The sequence below is a fragment of the Schistocerca cancellata genome, chromosome 8, assembly GCF_023864275.1.
Source record: "Schistocerca cancellata isolate TAMUIC-IGC-003103 chromosome 8, iqSchCanc2.1, whole genome shotgun sequence".
Lineage (NCBI taxonomy): Eukaryota > Metazoa > Arthropoda > Insecta > Orthoptera > Acrididae > Schistocerca > Schistocerca cancellata.
In genome coordinates this window covers 528,143,705-528,162,253 of record NC_064633.1, presented here as the reverse complement: position 1 = coordinate 528,162,253, position 18,549 = coordinate 528,143,705, and the positions used below count along the sequence as shown (strand labels likewise).

General features: G+C 41.3%; 1 protein-coding gene across 1 annotated transcript; it reads left to right on the top strand.

Moving 5' to 3' along the window:
* The first annotated feature begins 2,065 nt into the window (after positions 1 to 2,065).
* LOC126094878 (uncharacterized) lies at positions 2,066 to 17,102 on the top strand. The gene is given in 5 exon segments (XM_049909510.1): positions 2,066 to 2,281; positions 11,076 to 11,243; positions 15,932 to 16,069; positions 16,164 to 16,317; positions 16,319 to 17,102. Coding segments are annotated over 5 exon segments (1,110 nt in total). The 5' UTR covers positions 2,066 to 2,172; the 3' UTR covers positions 16,860 to 17,102.
* The last annotated feature ends 1,447 nt before the right edge of the window (positions 17,103 to 18,549 follow it).

The window sequence follows — 18,549 nt, the reverse complement described above, 5'->3', positions numbered from 1 at the left end:
ATCATCAGTCGCCTAGGACTTAGAACTAATTAAACCTAACTAACCTAAGGACATAACACACATCCATGCCCGAGGCAGGATTCGAACCTGCGACCGTAGCGCTCGCTCGGTTCCAGACTGTAGCACCTAGAACCGCACAGCCACTCCAGCCAGCATTTGTTTTTTTTTTTTTTTTTTTTTTTGCATAACTAATACTGTCATAAATAACTGTATTTATCTCCTTCGTTACAGCTAACTTTTCAACTTCAAAAGTTATTCAGTGAAAATCCGTTCATCTAATTATGTTCTTATTTATATTTTGTGTGGGTGTCAGCTCTGTTCTGTTATTGTAAAACCTAAATAATTTTTCATTTTCAGATATCTGACCCCACTTATGGAAGAATAGACAATGAAAAAAATACCAAAGTCGCCATGGACTTTGCAGTTGGTTACGAAAACTAAGCTTAATAACAATAACAAATATAGAATACATCACATACATTCAGCAACAGAAAGATTCACATTAAGCAGAAAGGAAGGAGGAAGGGGATTTATCGACATAAAAAAACTACAGTATGGACAGGTAGACAATTTAAGAAAACTCTTTCTAGAACGAGCAGAAACTAGAAAAATACACAAAGCAATCACTCATATAAATACATTGGCTACACCACTGCAATTTCATAACCACTTCTACAACCCTTTAGATCACATAACATCAACAGATACGAAGAAAGTAAATTGGAAAAAGAAAACACTACATGGCAAGCACCCATATCATCTAACACAGCCACACATAGATCAAGACGCATCCAACACATGGCTAAGAAAAGGCAATATATACAATGATTGCAATACAGGATCAAACAATAAACACCAGATACTGCAGCAAGCATATTATTAAAGATCCCAGTACCACAACAGATCAATGCAGACTTTGCAAACAACAAATAGAAACAGTAGATCACATCACAAGTGGATGTATAATACTAGCAAATACAGAATACCCCAGAAGCAAAAATAATACATCAACAACTTGCCATACAACATAAACTAATAAAACAACACGTTCCCACATACAAGTATGCACCACAAAATGTGCTGGAGAATGATGAATACAAATTATACTGGAACAGAACGATTATAGCAGACAAACAACACCACATAACAAACCTGACATCATACTCACCAATAAAAAGAAGAAATTAACACAACTAATCGAAATATCCATACCCAATACAACAAATAAACAGAAGAAAACAGGAGAAAAAATTGAAAAATACATCCAACTGGCTGAGAAAGTCAAGGACATGTGGCATCAGGATAAAGTTTACATTGTATCAATTATACTATCAGCTACAGGAGTCATACCACACAATATCCACCAGTACATCAACGCAATACAGCTACATCCAAATGTATATATGCAACTACAGAAATCTGTAATTATTGATACATGTTCAATTACCCGAAAGTTCCTAAATGCAATGTAACATATACTGTAAAGTTAAAAGGAAGTCACACTTGATCAAGGTCCGCGTCACTTTCCATGTTTGACCAGACATAACGTCTGAGAAAAGAAAAAATAATAATAATAATAATAAAGATCAAGATTAAGAAAATACAAAAGCACAAAATTCACTACTATTAAATGAGTCAGAGTGGAAAAAACAGGTAATTTCCGATGTTAAAAGACGGCGATACCGTCAAAATTTCCTTCTCAAGAATCATTGGCGTGAGGTAACGTCAGGTGAAAGTTTGTTGACAGTCTGTGTGAATTCCACCATTTTAAATGCAGTTTAGAATGTTCTAACGTGACGTGACGTGACGGCGAGTGTGATGTGGCCGTTATGACGTAACATTTCAAAAAGTTTGTTTACTAAATCCAAGCGAATTACTCGGTAATGACATGCAAGGGATTTGAAATACCAAATAAATACATTTACTTTTCTCATTCATTCTAAAACTTATGTTTTCATAAACGGGTACAGGCTTGCTAGCATCGACAATTCTAAATCGAATAAACCCAAAGATGTTAGATTCTTCATATTTCAACTCTGACATATATCAAAATGTTGTCTTCTGCTACTGTGAGGTTCATTGGATTGTTGTTATTTTTGTAGCCGCAAGACGGGTAATATGCATAGGCTGTTGACGTGCGACTAAGGATAATTAGGCACAATCATATGTTACATGTTTAGTACTCCAGAAAAACTAGCGAAAAGAACTGGCAAAAAAGATGCTAATAGACAGGAATATTTAGGACAACTGGTGAACGAATTCCGAACCACCAAATCGAAAGGTATTGTATTGTTGTCCAAGCTTAGCATATTGCCCGATTTTTGTTGGTTGAAATGAGTTTTTAATCAACACTAGTGACTTCAACATTGTGACTAGTAAAGTGTCATCTCTAAATCATGTAGAAAATACGTTGAGAACTCTCACTAAAATGGTTAAAACATTTTTTTGAATCAAGTGTATTCGCCGTGTTCCATGAGTCTCATCATTAACTAGAGCATTCAAGTCATTTAGAACGAGTTGTGCTTTCTTAGGTGGAAGCAGGCACTGTGTTCAAGTATTTCCGATACACACAATATGGATATATGAAAATACTTAACAACTAACAGGACTGGGAAAGCCAATAAGCCAGACATTGTTTTTGCTGACTTGAAAAAGACTGACTGTGTTGTGTTGTACCTGTTAGAATCGTTCGGTGTAAGCATGGTCGGGGGGAAGGTACCTGTTGGCTTGGGGTTGGCATTGTGGTCCACAGGATGCTGGCCAGTCAGTCCAAACGTCACTGGTCAGCAAAATGATGAAAATACTAATAGCTGTCTGTGTACATCTGCACAGTGTGCAACACAACACAATAGCTTAAAGACTCTAAGCAGTTTTAAGTTCTCAAACTTATACATCATTAGTGGAACTTAACATTCCGCACTCAGACCCGTACAATGCCATCTTTTTTCTCCTGATGACACCATCATCAGGTAGACTGCACCAGAGAATGGATTGGCAATCAACACACTCACTAGGTCTTAAGAATTCAGGTAGCTCCTTTGTTGCTTTCAGTGTGAGCCCTGTAGATATCATTCTACTGTTGATAACATCAGCCTGCTGGAGGAGACTATACAACAGGCTTTCCTGTACAACAATTAACATGGCAGTATTTGATGGCGTAATAATATCTTCCTCTCCCCCTCCTCCGTTATTTTAGATACCCAGTTGGGCATGTGCTACTAGACCATTTTATACAAAAGTGTGTCCATCCAACATTTTAACTGTGACCCTAGTTTTACTATGTATTATGTATACAGTGAAGAGTCCTGTCAAGTGCTGTTTCTTTGTGGACAACTTTTTTTAATTTTTAGTTCATTTTCCAGTCTTGCAGCAAGTCCAATCTTGCTGCAAATGACAGTTAGAAGGCAGCAGGGATGTACACTAAAAACTGGTTTTAAGTGTATGTTAGTTTTAACTGTTCCCTTCATACTTTGTCTTCCAATATTATATTTGGGGGTCACCATTTTAGAGAATCAATGAGGTATGTAGGCCTCACTTTTGTGTAGAAGCTTGCAGTGCTGCTAACCAGGTATTGTAAGAGGACTACATATACCTGCTGTTCTATAAAGCTTTGGTGCAGTCCCAGGTGAGTATTAGTGTTTTACACCAAGGATAGAGTAAATCACCTAGAAGTTTTTATGTGGAAAAGAATGCACTCCAAATGTGAATTTAAACTTTGTTTCAAAATTGTGGTGTCCATAAAAAAAATTCTATACATTTGAATCAATACAGGGAGACTAACTTGGCTGCTAAGCCTTTTTCAACAAACATGTCTAGGATACGCTTACCAGATGTTTACAGTGAACCGTGCTAAGTTGTATGTGATTCTGAAGGCATTGGAGCAGATGATTTGAGACTAAGTGAAGATATTACACGTCCACTCCAGTTCTTTATGTTTCAATGGGAGGATGATAGACAGTGGGTGAGGAGCAAAAAGCTGTGTATTGTGAAACCAACTGTCTGTGCCATACTTCCGTGTGGTCGTAGAGATGAAATGAAGGCTCATTCGACCTTCTCCTTACATGTGCCTTTTTCCTCCAGTGGAGGAGCCCACTCATTTTTGGTGCCTGTGATTATAAATTTTGAAGAATCATATTTTAGGGCTATTTATATTCTAACAAGATAGCCACTATGAATTTATGAAAAGGATGGTTTCTACTTGCCAAGTAGTGGAGATGCCGAGTCACAGATAACCACCTCCCGATTGCAGATAACCACAAGAAAAACCACAGTCTGGCAGCTGGAGCCAGACTGCAAGCAGTGGCACATGATGGGAGAGGCAACTGGGTGGGGGTGTAGGTGGCTGGGAAAGAGAGGGGAAGGGATAGCAGGGTAGCGTTGGAGGCGGTAAAGTGCTGTTCGCAGGAATGTGCAGGGACGAGGTGGAAAATAGAGCAGCCAAGTGCAGTTGGGAGGTTAGACGGAGGATGGGGCAGAGAGGGAGGGTAGCAGAAAATAAGTATAAAGACTGAGTGTGTTGGTGGAATAGAGGACTGTGTAGTGCTGGAATGGGAACAGGGAAGGGGCTAGATGGGCAAGGACAATGACTAACGAAGGCTGAGTCCAGGAGGGTTAGGGGAATGTAGGCTATACTGCAGGAGAGTTCCCATGTGTGCAGTTCGGAAAAGCTGGTATTGGTGGGAAGAATCCAGATGACACAGGCAGTGAAGCAGTCACTGAAATGGACATCATGTTGGACTGCGTGCTCAGCAACAGGGTGATCCAGTAGTTACTTGGCCATTCATGTGGACAGACAGCTTGCTGGTTGTCATGTCCACGTAGAATGCAGCTGAGTGGTTGCAGCTTAGCTTGTAGATCACATGCCTAGTTTCACAGGTAGCCCTGCCTTCAATGGAATAGATGATGTTTGTGACCAGTAAGGAGTAGATGATGATGGGAGGATGGGGTCAACTGAAGAATGGGATACAACCCATTGGCTTGGACCAATGTTGTCATAGTTTACTAAAAGATATGTCTTTATTTTTGAGCCAAGGATAATAAACAGATTATCCTTCGTGGCAAGGTGTCGTCATTGTAAATTGAAATAAATGAATGTGGTTTTAGAAGACACAGCTAGACATTGTGTATGATTTTTGTCACTTAATTTAAGTCGTTTGTTCATTCCAAGTCATTCAGTACTTATTTTCATTCTCAGTGAGTTTGAGATATTTTGGAAAAATTGTTTCTCATTCGGGACAAATTTTCCTTTTTGATTTTTGTTTGTACATATGGATTTGGAAGACTTGAAGCAGGCTTCATCAATTGAAGTGTGGAATACAAATTTTACAATTATCACTTTTTTTTCCGCCTTTGCTAACACTACTATTAATACGATATTTTTCTGTTGATACTAGTACTATTGAAGATGAAAAGACCAACATACAAAAAATTTGTATTCTGTACTTCAGTTGACCTATATAGGTAACCCGAAGAGTAGGAAAGAAGAAAAAAGCGACATATGTAACATTGGTATCCTGTACTTCACTTGAATTTCGAAGGCAGTATCCAATTCTTGAGTTGAGCTATATAAGTCAACTGAAGTATGGGATACAAATTTTATAGATGTTCCTTTTTTTTGTCTTCGCATAGTTCAAATGAGGTACAGGATGCCAGTGTTACATATGTTTATTTTTTCATCTTCACTAGCATTAGTACCCTATTCTTCACTTGACCTACATAGGTCAACTGACGTAGGGGATACAAATTTTATTTATGTTGGTCTTTCCGCCTTCGCTCGTACTAGTACCAGCTGAAGAATAGGATGCTGGTAGTAGCGGAGACGGAAAAAAACACCTGCAAAATTTGTATCCTGTACTTCAGTTTATCTGCATAGGTCAACCGAAGAATAGGATGTTAGTGCTAGCAAAGGCGAAAAAGTCAACATATGTTAAATTTGTATCCCATCCTGCAGTTAACCTATACAGACCAACTGAAGTTCGGGATACCGCTCGTATGCCAACTGAGGTACTTCATGCTAACGTTACTTTTTTTTTCCCCCCACTGGTATGCCGGTCTTCAGTTGAACTACATAGGTCAGCTGAAGAATAGGATACTAGGACTCAAAGAAGTGATATACTTAATGTTACTTTCTAAATATGAATGTATATTATATATGTCTGCCATCCGTTTTCTCTTTCCTGCATTTATTTGTTTCTCAACATTCATCTTTGCTGTTAAATCTGTGCAATACATCATCCCTGATAACTTCTGGCGTCATTGGTCAAAGCCAACGGAATGCATCCCTTTCTTAAGTAATCCCAGATGATGCATGGGACAGGTCTTGTATCTAGCTCTATTACAAGAATATGAGCCACGAGGCAAAGACTTTGTAGCAGGGCTTGTGCAGGGATGGACAGGGGTATTGTGCAGGTTTGGTAGGCTGTGTAATACCACGGTGGGAGGGGTGGAAAGGATAGTGGATAGGATATTTCTCATTTCAGGGCACGACAAGAGATAGCCGAAACGCAGGTGGAGAATGTAATTCAGTGACCATCCTGGATTTTTCACTGTTAATTTAAATGGAGATCTGCCATCCATTTTAACTTGCAGTGATGTGTGTATGGAAAAAGTTTTTAAATTTTGTATAATGTTTGAACCCTAGCCTAAGATTTTAAGCTGTAGATTTTAGTGCTTGGTCAAAGTGGTAGAATCATACATTTTTAATCCAGTGACAATGAATGTGCCTCTCTGCAATATCAGAATATTGCCATAGCTTAGGAACTATATGATGAACAAGAAGGCAAAGATTATATGGCAGTTTAGTCATATGAAACTGTGTGATAAGGAAGATGGTACATCAGATAACTTTATAAATAAGGACTGACAATACATCAGATAACATTACAAATAAGGACTCCAGATGTCAGCTAGATACAGCCTAGTACTTTGCATTTGCTTGTATTAGATACAGAGGAAAATAAGAATTTCTGCCGACACCTCAGCCACTGCATAGTGAAAAATCCACCAATTTTGGTTTAACTCCCTGCCACACTGGCACTGATAACCCAGTACACTCACAAAAGGCCACTGCCCAGTTGCCAGTAGGGAGCACTGGACATTCTAACGACATCAGTTTGGAAGCAATTCAGTCACATGTGGGACTTCTGGATGACACCTTCGTAAGGAGACTGGCTCAATGTGAACACCAGCAGCTCTAAAAGGAGAAGAGCCCCTCACTCACCTGTAGATAATTGTATAAATGTCAATTAGTAGATACATCCACTCATATTTGTTTCTAGTTGCACATTGTCCAATGCATTCTACAATTTAATTGTTGGTTACAGCCTCCTTATTAGGCGTGGTACAGTTGCTAAATATGTTTATGTATCCAGTTTTCACCACAAGTGTTGCAAGAAACTCGTAATTTGGTCCTCAAGTCAGCTTAGTTGGCCAATGTTTTCCTTTTTTTACATTTTTCAATGTCCCCCCCCCACGATTTCTGCTGCTTTTCTACCTTTTGTATAATTATTATAAACTTCTTTGTGACTGACTTCATCATTTTGGCTATACATCAACTTGTGTTGGGCATGATGTCCATGCTGTAGACCACCCATAACCCAAAGTCTTAGGGTGACAAGGATAGCACATGGTAATGTGGGTCCACAGGTTGCAAAGCAAGGAACACTTTATTAGTAAACAAACAAACAGTTCACAATTTTGACATGAAACAGAAAATAATATCGACTCATGGGAGAATGATCGTGTCTCTCACCACAGATGATACGGTCACCCACTGTTGTCGAGCTCTGTATGCTGGGTCAGTGTCCGGTCAATGTCCTTGATGGTTGTCCGGTTGGTCAGTCTCTTGGTTGGAGTCCTGGGCTGCAATCGGTTGCCACCCAGTCAGTGATCTGGGAGGGGCTGATGACTGATGTGGAAGATGCTACTGAAAGATGAGCCACAGGGAATAGCCAGCATTGAGCCTTGGGCATGAGTGAGTGCTGTCAATTAGTGGCCATGCAGTATCTTAAGTAACCCAGCAGTAGGACTTCCATGCAGGGTCCTGTAACGAGAGGATGAAATGTAGTACCGTGTGCAGTTGCATGCACTGCTGGTGGGCGATACTGGTGCCTCTCACATGTACATAGATCGACGTGTTGCGGTTTTCATCTGGCATATACACAGCGCAGTATGTTGCTGTTGACATCTACCTTGGTTTGTAAGCACATGATGTACATGACCAGACTTGAAATTGCCACGTCTCTCTGGCTTCGGTGGAGGACACCTGGGGTATGGCAATCCACCAGCCGTGGATGTGTTGTGATGGTATTTGGGCAGGTGAGTGGCCAGATAATACAACCCCCTTTAAAAGAGATGGTGGAGCCATCACGTGGAGATGGGAGGAGAGCCGATGGGCGGAAAGTGCAGTGCAAATGCCAAAAAGCGAAGAATTGGCATGAGCAGGCAGGGAGCCCAAAGACCAGAGAAGATATCAGGAGCACGAGAGAGAAGTAGCTGTTGGAGACTGTGGTGTCCATGATGCATGAAGAAGAAATGGACTGGAAAGTGTGAGGAAAAGGCACTGAATTGGAACGTGTGAAGAAGACAAGTGCATGAATGAGGCATGCAAGGAAAACAGAAGACATGCTCAAAAAGTCTACATTGGACTGGAGAAAAGGAACAGGGATTCCACGCAGAGAAATGTGGGTCTAGGCACTGGTAGGCAGACAGTAGCAAATGCAGAAGGCTGTGAAGTGGATGCAGAAGCACCCAAAAGGATGCTACGGCGAGGCTGGTGCCCAGTGTAGTTCCGTGGCGAGGTTGTAGCAGGTGCCCAATGTGGTACTGTGTGAAGAGGACCGGCCATGGCTGTGGAATTGTGATGTAGGGACAGGAGGACGGAAGCAGCATCAGGCTAGCAGCCAAAGGGAATAGCGATTGGCCAGTGGGTGAAGCCAGGCGCAGTGATGAGTGCCTAGGAAAGTCTGACAGATACATTGTCACCAGCATACAGTGAAAATGCAGATGTGGAGCCACTCTTGAGAGGAGGGCTGACCCCAAACCAGCAAGACCAGTAGTAGTCAGACCTTGTGGCAAAACTTCCGAGATTGGAGAACAGGAGCTGCAGGGAAGGCCACATGAGGGGACTATAATGAAAGATGTATGCAGCCAGCACCAGGCATATTCCCACAGGAAATGCAAACTGTGGAGGGTCCTGTTGGAGAAAGCAAGAGCATGAGATAGGTGTGGCACACACCCAGAAGGGAAGACATGTGGTAGAGGAAGGAACATGCTGAGAATAGTTAAAGGATCAGTGACTAGCTGAAAGGAAGGCAGAACAAAGGACGACATGTCAGGATGTGACACGCCTGCATCAGCAGAATTGAAAGAGAGCAGAGTGACAAACAGTGGGAATCCACAGAGTGGGTTGGTGCCAAAGGCACAGAGAGGATAGGAGGGGGTCTGATAGGAAGAAGGACATCGAGTGGATCAACAGTGTGTGAGCTGGTGGCATGCTAACCAGTGGTGAGGAGGGTGCTGGAATCACAATGGGTGCCAAAGCTGCTGGCGGGGGCACCAGCAGCACTGGAACCGGAGGAGATACCTGGGCAGGCAGAGAGTGAAGTGATGTTGTGGTAGTAGGTGGCACAGGTTCCAAAGTAGGAAGCACAGAAACTGATGGACCCACTTCACAGGAACTGGTGGGGCCCATGCCGCAGAAGCCGATTCGTAGGTGGCTTCAGCTGGGGAAAGAGGCAGAGCCTGAAGAATCAAGAAATTCAGAGAGGGTGGTGTAGCCAAAGGCTGTGTCAGAACTGGAGAGGGCAGCAGAGACTGAAGAAACAGCACTGGAGGTGGTGGTGCAACAAACAGAGGAGCCAGAGGCAGCCAGGAGAGAAACAGTGGGAAGTGCAGAGACATGGAGGAGATAGTCCAGTGCAGCAGGGAAGGTATTCCACAAATCCAAGTCAGTGACTAATTCTGTAGAAAGTGTAGTCCTGAATAGGGGTATGGCAGGACGGGCTAGGTGCCATTGAAGACATTCAGAGGTGCACAGTAAGTGCCGTGAATGATGAAGAAGCTGTGCTGTCTGGCCATTGTCACTGAACATTGCTGAGTCAACCGTACAGTGTTCTAGGTTAAACGATACAACTGCTGTTGATTTCCAGTGAAGAGACGCATTCACTGTGGGGCTTAACAGTCCTCTTCATCATTCTTGCATCTTGGCTTTTATGAGGTGACAAGGATGGCATGTAAAAATGTTGTTCCATAGGTTGCAATGAAAGGAATACTTTATTAGTAATCACATAAATGAACTGTTCATTGTTCTGACGTGAAACAGGAAATAATATCCACTTCTAGTAAAATGATTATGTCTCTCACTGTAGATGATAAAAGTCTTTAATTTTTATCCAGCTTGATGTGCTGGGTCAGTGTTCAGCTTGGTTAGTACCTTGGTTGGAGTCTTGGGCTGCACTGGATTGATGTCCAATCGGTGATCTGGGCGACACTGAAGACTGCTCTAGATGATGCTACTGACAGATAAGCCACAGGTAGCAGCTGGCACTGACCTGGAGCATAAGCGAGTGCTGTCGACTAGCGCATGTTCAGTGTCTTAAGTATCTGGCAGAACGACATCCAGGCAGTGTTATGTGACATGCGGAGTTATGCCACATGGCGTGTGGATGAAATGTAGTGCCATATTCGCCATGCTGTATTTGTCTGCACGCACATGTGGCAGGTGATGCAGGTGTCTCTCCTGGAGCCCACTGGAGTCTGGCATGTATTCAGAATGGTATGTTGCTGTTGTTTTTTGGCATGTACGCAGAGCGATGTGTTGATTTTGTACAATGAGAATTGGAATTTCTGCATGTTTCTGGCTTTGGCCGTGGATGTGCTCTGTAGTGACGATGGCCAGATACTACACAAATGATAATAACAATCAATTGTTTTAATATGATCTTTGATATCTCCAGTCAGCAATGAAGGAGTTAATGTGATATTTCTGCTTATACTTAAAAAAGGTATCTCATGTGTTGCTTGATGCAGATTTAGTACATTTAAAGTATTGATTGTGTGGTTGCATTTTTTTCCAGAGGCTAAAGAGCAGGTGCTTGCTAACTTAGCAAATTTTGCATATGATCCAATAAATTATGAATACTTGCGCCACCTGAAAGTGATTGATCTTTTCCTTGATCAGCTTTCAGAAGCCAATAGCATCCTTTTGGAACTTGCTCTGGGAGGTCTTTGCAACTTAGCTTTAGGTGAGTAAATAAAAATGTTTTTTCTTGGTAATAATTAAGTGGAGTACCGTGACTCACCAGTAAGATGAATTATTATATATAGGATAGGTATGTGAAAAGTAGAGATGACATGTAGATGTACTTTCCTCTCTGAAACTTCCTGGCAGATTAAAACTGTGTGCCCGACTGAGACTCGAACTCGGGACCTTTGCCTTTCGCGGGCAAGTGCTCTACCAACTGAGCTACCGAAGCACGACTCACGCCCGGTACTCACAGCTTTACTTCTGCCAGTACCTCGTCTCCTACTTTCCAAACTTTACAGAAGCTCTCCCGCGAACCTTGCAGAACTAGCACTGACATGGCTTAGCCACAGCCTGGGGGATGTTTCCAGAATGAGATTTCCACTCTGCAGCGGAGTGTGCGCTGATATGAAACTACCTCTCTGCTCCAACAGATTCAAAGCCCAGACAACATCAGTGCTCTGTGTTTTTGTAAGCATCTATCAGCTTTGTGTCATACAGAGAGAGGCCAGCCCTGTGACCTATAGATTTTGATGAACTTGAGCATGCTATTGGGAGCCACTCGAAAATAACTCCTGTGAAAGGCTTCTGGGTCACTTTGTGTTAATTTCAAATAAATAAATCTCTTTGGTCATGATACAGAGTCATTGTTGGATCAAATGCAATAGGACATTAAAAATAAATAATTTATATATATAGTAGGCCTGCAAACTAATAGTTTCCAAAACGTTGAAGGGTTAGTGTTTTGATGTGCTGTTGATCAACTGTGGTGACAGCCGTGTGGTACAAGGACTACGTTCAAATCACAGTCAACTTCCATTTGTGTGAGTAAGTCAGGTGGCGGCTTCTCTTACACAATGCTTTCATAAACATTGTACATGTCTGAATTAATTACCAATAGAAATGTCTTCATATATGTAAACGAAGTTTGCTATCCTTTGCATCCTGGGGTGGAAATATGTGCCTGCAGGTAAATGGTTTGTATCCAGTGCGCTTGGTGCAGAAAAATTTTCAGCTTTCCTACTTTTATTATGAAAACCAAAGAGTAGAAAATATTCCAAGAAATGTGATTCAAAGAAGCACTCACAGAAGTTGACTGTGATCTAGGGTGTCCATTCGTCCCGTTTTTCCCAGGACAGTCCCGTTTTTTACCAAAATGTCCTGCTGTCCCGAAAGTTTTTTGTTATGATTCCGCTTGGCCAAAGTATTTTACGCTGCTGGTTGTGTGACTTGCTATTAACTGCGCAATTATTTACACTAGGAAGCGTGTGATGCCTTTCAGCATACTCCAAACAGGTACCGAACTGTCAGAAATCGCAAGTATTTTTAAATGCACTATAGGTTACGAATAACAACGAAGATTCTTCTCTTCTAAATCGATCCACTGAAACCGTCCTTTCGGTCCAAAGATACTCTACACCACTGATACTTGCTCTCTGGCTTTCGTCACCACACTGTTAATGTTTTGCACTGTGCAATCACTGTTTCATTATGCCAAAACGAGAGTGTAATTTTAACAGCAATATAAAAAGCGAGTTTCCTTTTATCGCTGGTGGTGGAGAAACTGTAGAATGTACGTTGTGCAGATCAAAATTTGCTATTGGTCATGGTGGAAGGTCTGACATTGTGAATCACATTAAGACAAAGAAACATCGCATGAGTAATCAAACAAAAAGAGCAAATAAATGCGTGAGTGACTACTATGTAAACTTAAAATCAGTAACAGAAATGGATAGGCAGTTGGCAGCACAAGAAGCTACGTTTGCATACCATAGTGCAATGCATAACCATAGCTTTAAGTCAATGGACTGTACTACAGCAGTTGTTAAAAAACTTTTCAATCCTAAATTCACATGTTGACACACAAAATGTAATGCAATCATTTCAAATGTTATTGTACTGTATGCAGCACAGCAGGTTTTAAATTAACTGAAAAGTGCTCGATTCATTTCTGTGATGATTGATACATCATTGAAACAGAGGATGACACACATAAAGCTGAAATACTTTTTCCAAAGCTGTTTCACAGAGGAAGACCGCACTGCAGTTCCTTCTCTAAATCCTCGCACGAACAAAAAAATGGCTGACATCGAAATAAGTGTCCAAGGAATAGAAAAGCAACTGAAATCACTCAACAGAGGAAAGTCCACTGGACCTGACGGGATACCAATTCGATTCTACACAGAGTACGCGAAAGAACTTGCCCCCCTTCTAACAGCCATGTATCGCAAGTCTCTAGAGGAACGGAAGGTTCCAAATGATTGGAAAAGAGCACAGGTAGTCCCAGTTTTCAAGAAGGGTCGTCGAGCAGATGCGCAAAACTATGGGCCTATATCTCTGACATCGATCTGTTGTCGAATTTTAGAACATGTTTTTTGGTCGCGTATCATGTCGTTTCTGGAAACCCAGAATCTACTCTGTAGGAATCAACTTGGATTCCGGAAATAGCAATCGTGTGAGACCCAACTCGCTTTATTTGTTCATGAGACCCAGAAAATATTAGATACAGGCTCCCAGGTAGATGCCATTTTCCTTGACTTCCGGAAGGCGTTTGATACAGTTCCGCACTGTCGCTTAATAAACAAAGTAAGAGCCTACGGAATATCAGACCAGCTGTGTGGCTGGATTGAAGAGTTTTTAGCAAACAGAACACAGCATGTTCTCAGTGGAGAGACGTCTCCAAACGTTAAAGTAACCTCTGGCGTACCACAGGGGAGTGTTATGGGACCATTGCTATTCACAATATATATAATGACCTATTAGATAGTGTCGGAAGTTCCATGTGGCTTTTCGCGGATGATGCTGTAGTATACAGAGAAGTTGCAGTGAAATGCAGGAAGATCTGCAGCAGATAGCCACTTGGTGCAGGGAGTGGCAACTGACCCTTAACATAGACAAATGTAATGTATTGCAAATACATAGAAAGAAGGATCCCTTGTTGTATGATTATATGATAGCGGAACAAACACTGATAGCAGTTACTTCTGTAAAATATCTGAGAGTATGCGTACGGAACGATTTGAAGTGGAATGATCATATAAAATTAATTGTTGGTAAGTCGGGTGCCAGGTTGAGATTCATTGGGAGAGTCCTTAGAAAATGTAGTCCATCAACAAAGGAGGTGGCTTACAAAACACTCGTTCGGCCTATACTTGAGTATTGCTGATCAGTGTGGGATCCGTACCAGGTCGAGTTGATGGAGGAGATAGAGAAGATCCAAAGAAGAGCAGCGTGTTTCGTCACAGGGTTATTTGCTAAGCATGTTAGCGTTACGGATATGTTTAGCAAACTCAAGTGGCAGACTCTTCAAGAGAGGCGCTCTGCATCGCGGTGTAGCTTGCTGTCCAGGTTTCGAGAGGGTGCGTTTCTGGATGAGGTATCGAATATATTGCTTTCCCCTACTTATACCTCCCGAAGAGATCACGAATGTAAAATTAGAGAGATTCGAGCACGCACGGAGGCTTTCTGGCAGTCATTCTTCCCGCGAACCATACGTGACTGGAACAGAAAAGGGAGGTAATGACAGTGGCACATAAAGTGCCCTCCGCCACACACCGTTGGGTGGCTTGCGGAGTATAAATGTAGATGTAGAACCAATGAAAGTCACTGATTCTTCAATTTCTAGCAACTGGCCTCAACTTTCTTAGAAACGGTAGTTTCGTACTGAACGGTAAACCCCCAAGTCTTTAAGAATCAAACTCCCATGTATAAAACAGCTTCAAACATCTGATTGCTTTACAAATGATTTAATGTGTTAAATATTTGATTTAAGCATGTAAGCAAGAAAAGTTTGAAATGATGCTTAAAGTTTGTTTGAAGTCACTGATTGGTCTCATTATGAAATGCTCGATGAATATAGTCTCGGCAATTTGCTCTCCTTTTTTAGTCAAAGCTAACTTTTCACACATCTCAATATTTGTGATGTCATATCTTCTGAACTGTTTGTTGTACAATGATATAATGTTGCAGGTACATTCAGTGGTATATGTGGATACTGTCTGTGAACAGTTTTGTGAATATAGTTGGTAGTAATGAAGTAATAAATTAAAACATCATATCTGCTGCTAACTTTTTACTGCACGTACAGCTACAATGTAGTAAGCAATAAACTTATCCTTTCATCATTTTGTGGGGGTTTCAATGAGAAAGAAGTTTCATAAAGGTGTAACATTACTTGTAAAGTTTGTTGGAAGTTGCTAAATGCTATCTTTCTCAACTGCTGGATGAATCAAGTCTGGGTATTTGCTTGCCATCAGTTAATGCTACCTCAAGGCAAACACACAGCTTTGTAACTAGTAATTGTCTTATTGTAGGAACTTTTAACGTAAGATTACACCTCTTAATGAGTAGATTATGATAGCATTTTAAATTTGGTCGGTGATTACGCAGAATACTGAAATTCAAATTTTTTGCCTCTTTGAAGTTATTAGGCAGGCAACCTGCAACTACTATGGGTTCCTGGATAGTTGTTCAGCAATATAGTTAGCCCTAAAGCAGTATAATGAAGCTCCTGGAAATCGGCGAGGAACAGGGTCTGGCCTCTCTTTGCTAAACATGGTCAAAATATGTCCTCTATGATTATTTAAATTTGATCCAAAACTTCTGAGCATCATACGTGTGTTCATATTGAGAAATTACTCATTATTATTAAAATTATCATTGCAATCACTTTGGTGTATAAATTTTTAGATGATGAGAATCGGGATTATATTTTGCATAATAATGGAGTCCATATCATCAGCTCCTGCCTGTCATCCCCCAGGGAGGAAACTGTCATAGCAGCCATAACAACTTTAATCTTCTTGGTAACACCAGAATCAAAACTAGGTAATGTATGATGATAGTGATTATGATGAGCTACTGTAATATACTTTATGCTGAAGGCAGTCAATATTTTATATACCACACTTTTTCTTTTCAGTTGTAGCAACACCAGAAGTGGTTTCTTGCATATCACAGCTGTGCTCAAGTCCCAATCCAAGAATTACAAATTTAGCTAAAATATTTATTGAAGACTATGTCAGTGAGCGCAGTCAACTAGAAGAAACGGTCGAAAATAGTCCGAGCAGTTGAAATCAAAAAAATTATGTGGGAGACATTTTTTGTTTGCAACAAAACTGTATTCAAGTGCAGAAGTGTAGTGCACAAAATGCTTTTCAGTGATTTACTGAGAGAAACTCTTACACAACACAATTGTGTGTATTCCAGTGAAGTGAAAAATATCGAAAAACTAAGTTCTGCAGGGAAGATGACAAAGCTGGAAGTAGGAAATGAAGCATCTGTGAGAAGAACCATAACAGTTGAAGATTTAGATAAATTTGGCAGTCTTATTGGGGATTACAACACAGTACATAGTGGGGTGAGACCAATTGTCCATGGTGCATTTCTGAATGGCCTTGTTTCTGGTGTTATAGGGACAAAACTACCTGGTCCAGGGTCCATTGTAGTCCAAGAGCTTTTAAGGTTTCCTAATTCATGCCATGCAGGAGATACTGTAAATGTTATTGTTAGAATTACAGAAGTAAGGAAGCTTGTATCTTGCTCATTCTCGTGTGTCTGTGAATCTGACAACAAGGTAGTTATGGAAGGCACTGCAAAGCTAATAATAAAGAGTTAAAAGTGGTAAAATTTGTTTCTTTTAAGTAAAATATGTAATATGACCTTAAATCTATCGTTGAGTTTGTAAGAGGTTGCCCTGAATTTATGACAACTTATCATTTAGCTCCAGGTATACCGAAATATATTTTGATTTCACTTTCATTTACTGGAAATTACTTCAATTAAAATGATTTCAATCATCATTCTTTTTAATTAGTTTATATAGGTTACTTAGAAGAGCACTTCGGCAATAGCTGCAACATACTGTCAACTACCTTCTTAACGTTAGGCAGCAGATTTCTCAATATTTTTAGTAAATAAAAGAAAATAAATTGTTTGTAACAGTATGCATATTACATCATGCATTTTAATCACATATTATCTGTTTATAAGAAAAATATTTTAAAATGGCAGTAATAGACATCATCCAGAATGTACAGTTCATTTTGCAATGCACCCCCAGGGGGTCCACAATTCTTTTGTGGATACAAGCATGGCAAGCACGGGACCCCGAGTTAGTGCAGCTCTCTTTCCTGTCTGGGCTGCATACCTTCCCTTTCCACATCCCTCCCTGCCCCTTCCCTTTCCCTTATCCCTCTCTTTGGGAGTATGTTTTGTGCCTACATTTGGAGACAGACGCTTGTGACTGTGTGACATGGTTACTCTTCTTTTCTCTCTATACTGGTAATTCTCTGTCCTCACTTTGTCCTTCTCTTTTCCTTGATTCTTCTCTTTACCTTCTTCTCCACTGTGGCGTTTGAGACCTCTTCTTTCCTTTTCTTTGTTCCTCCCTTTCTCTTTCTTTCCTCCCTGTGCATGTCTGAAGGCTGACCCACGCTTAGCCGGTGATGGGGTAACGCATAATTCCCCGCTCTGGGTAGACAAGTGGGACACTTACATACCCCCTGGTAAAGGCCAGCCCCAGGGAGGGGTGAATACCCAAGCTGGTACCTTCTGAACATGCCAGTTGGTCCCTCCATCCGTTTCTCAGGAGGTGACCTAAAGTGTGAGGAGCGCGTCATCGGTCGTTTCTCGGTCTGGCGAAGGTCAAGACTTCTCCACAGTCGACCCTTTCATTATTCAGAAAGTTGTTGACACAGTTGCAGGTCTTGTAAAGTCTTGTCCCTGGTTACAAAATGCCACCTTGTTGTTAGAAACAGACAATGCCCTTCAGGCACATAAATTGCTTCGAACTACACTGCTACATACCTTCCCTGTCTGGGTGGAAGCTCACCGTACTTTAAATTCATCGCGGGGGTGGTTTATATGAGGCCACTCAATGGGTTATCCAATGAGGACATCCAAAATTACCTGTCTGACCAGGGCGTAACGGCCGTACATTGAGTCATGAAAAGAGTTGACAAGGAACTGCTACCGACTCGCACTCTCTTCTTGACGTTTGAAAGAGTTCAACTTCCATCGAACATTAAGCAGGATATGAGCTCATTTCAGTTTGCCCTTACTTCCTCAACCCTATGTGTTGCCATCAGTGTCAGCGATTTAATCATACAAGCTAGTCATGTTCCAATATGGCCAAATGTGTTACATGTGGTAGGAATGCCCATGAGGATGATTGTGCACCTCCATCCCCTTGTTGCATCAACTGTATGGGCAATCACACTGGTTCCTCTAGAGCAGGGGCGGGCAAACGTTGCACGCGGCTCATGAGCACACAGCGCTGCACGTGTACTGCTCGCGTGCAATCGTCG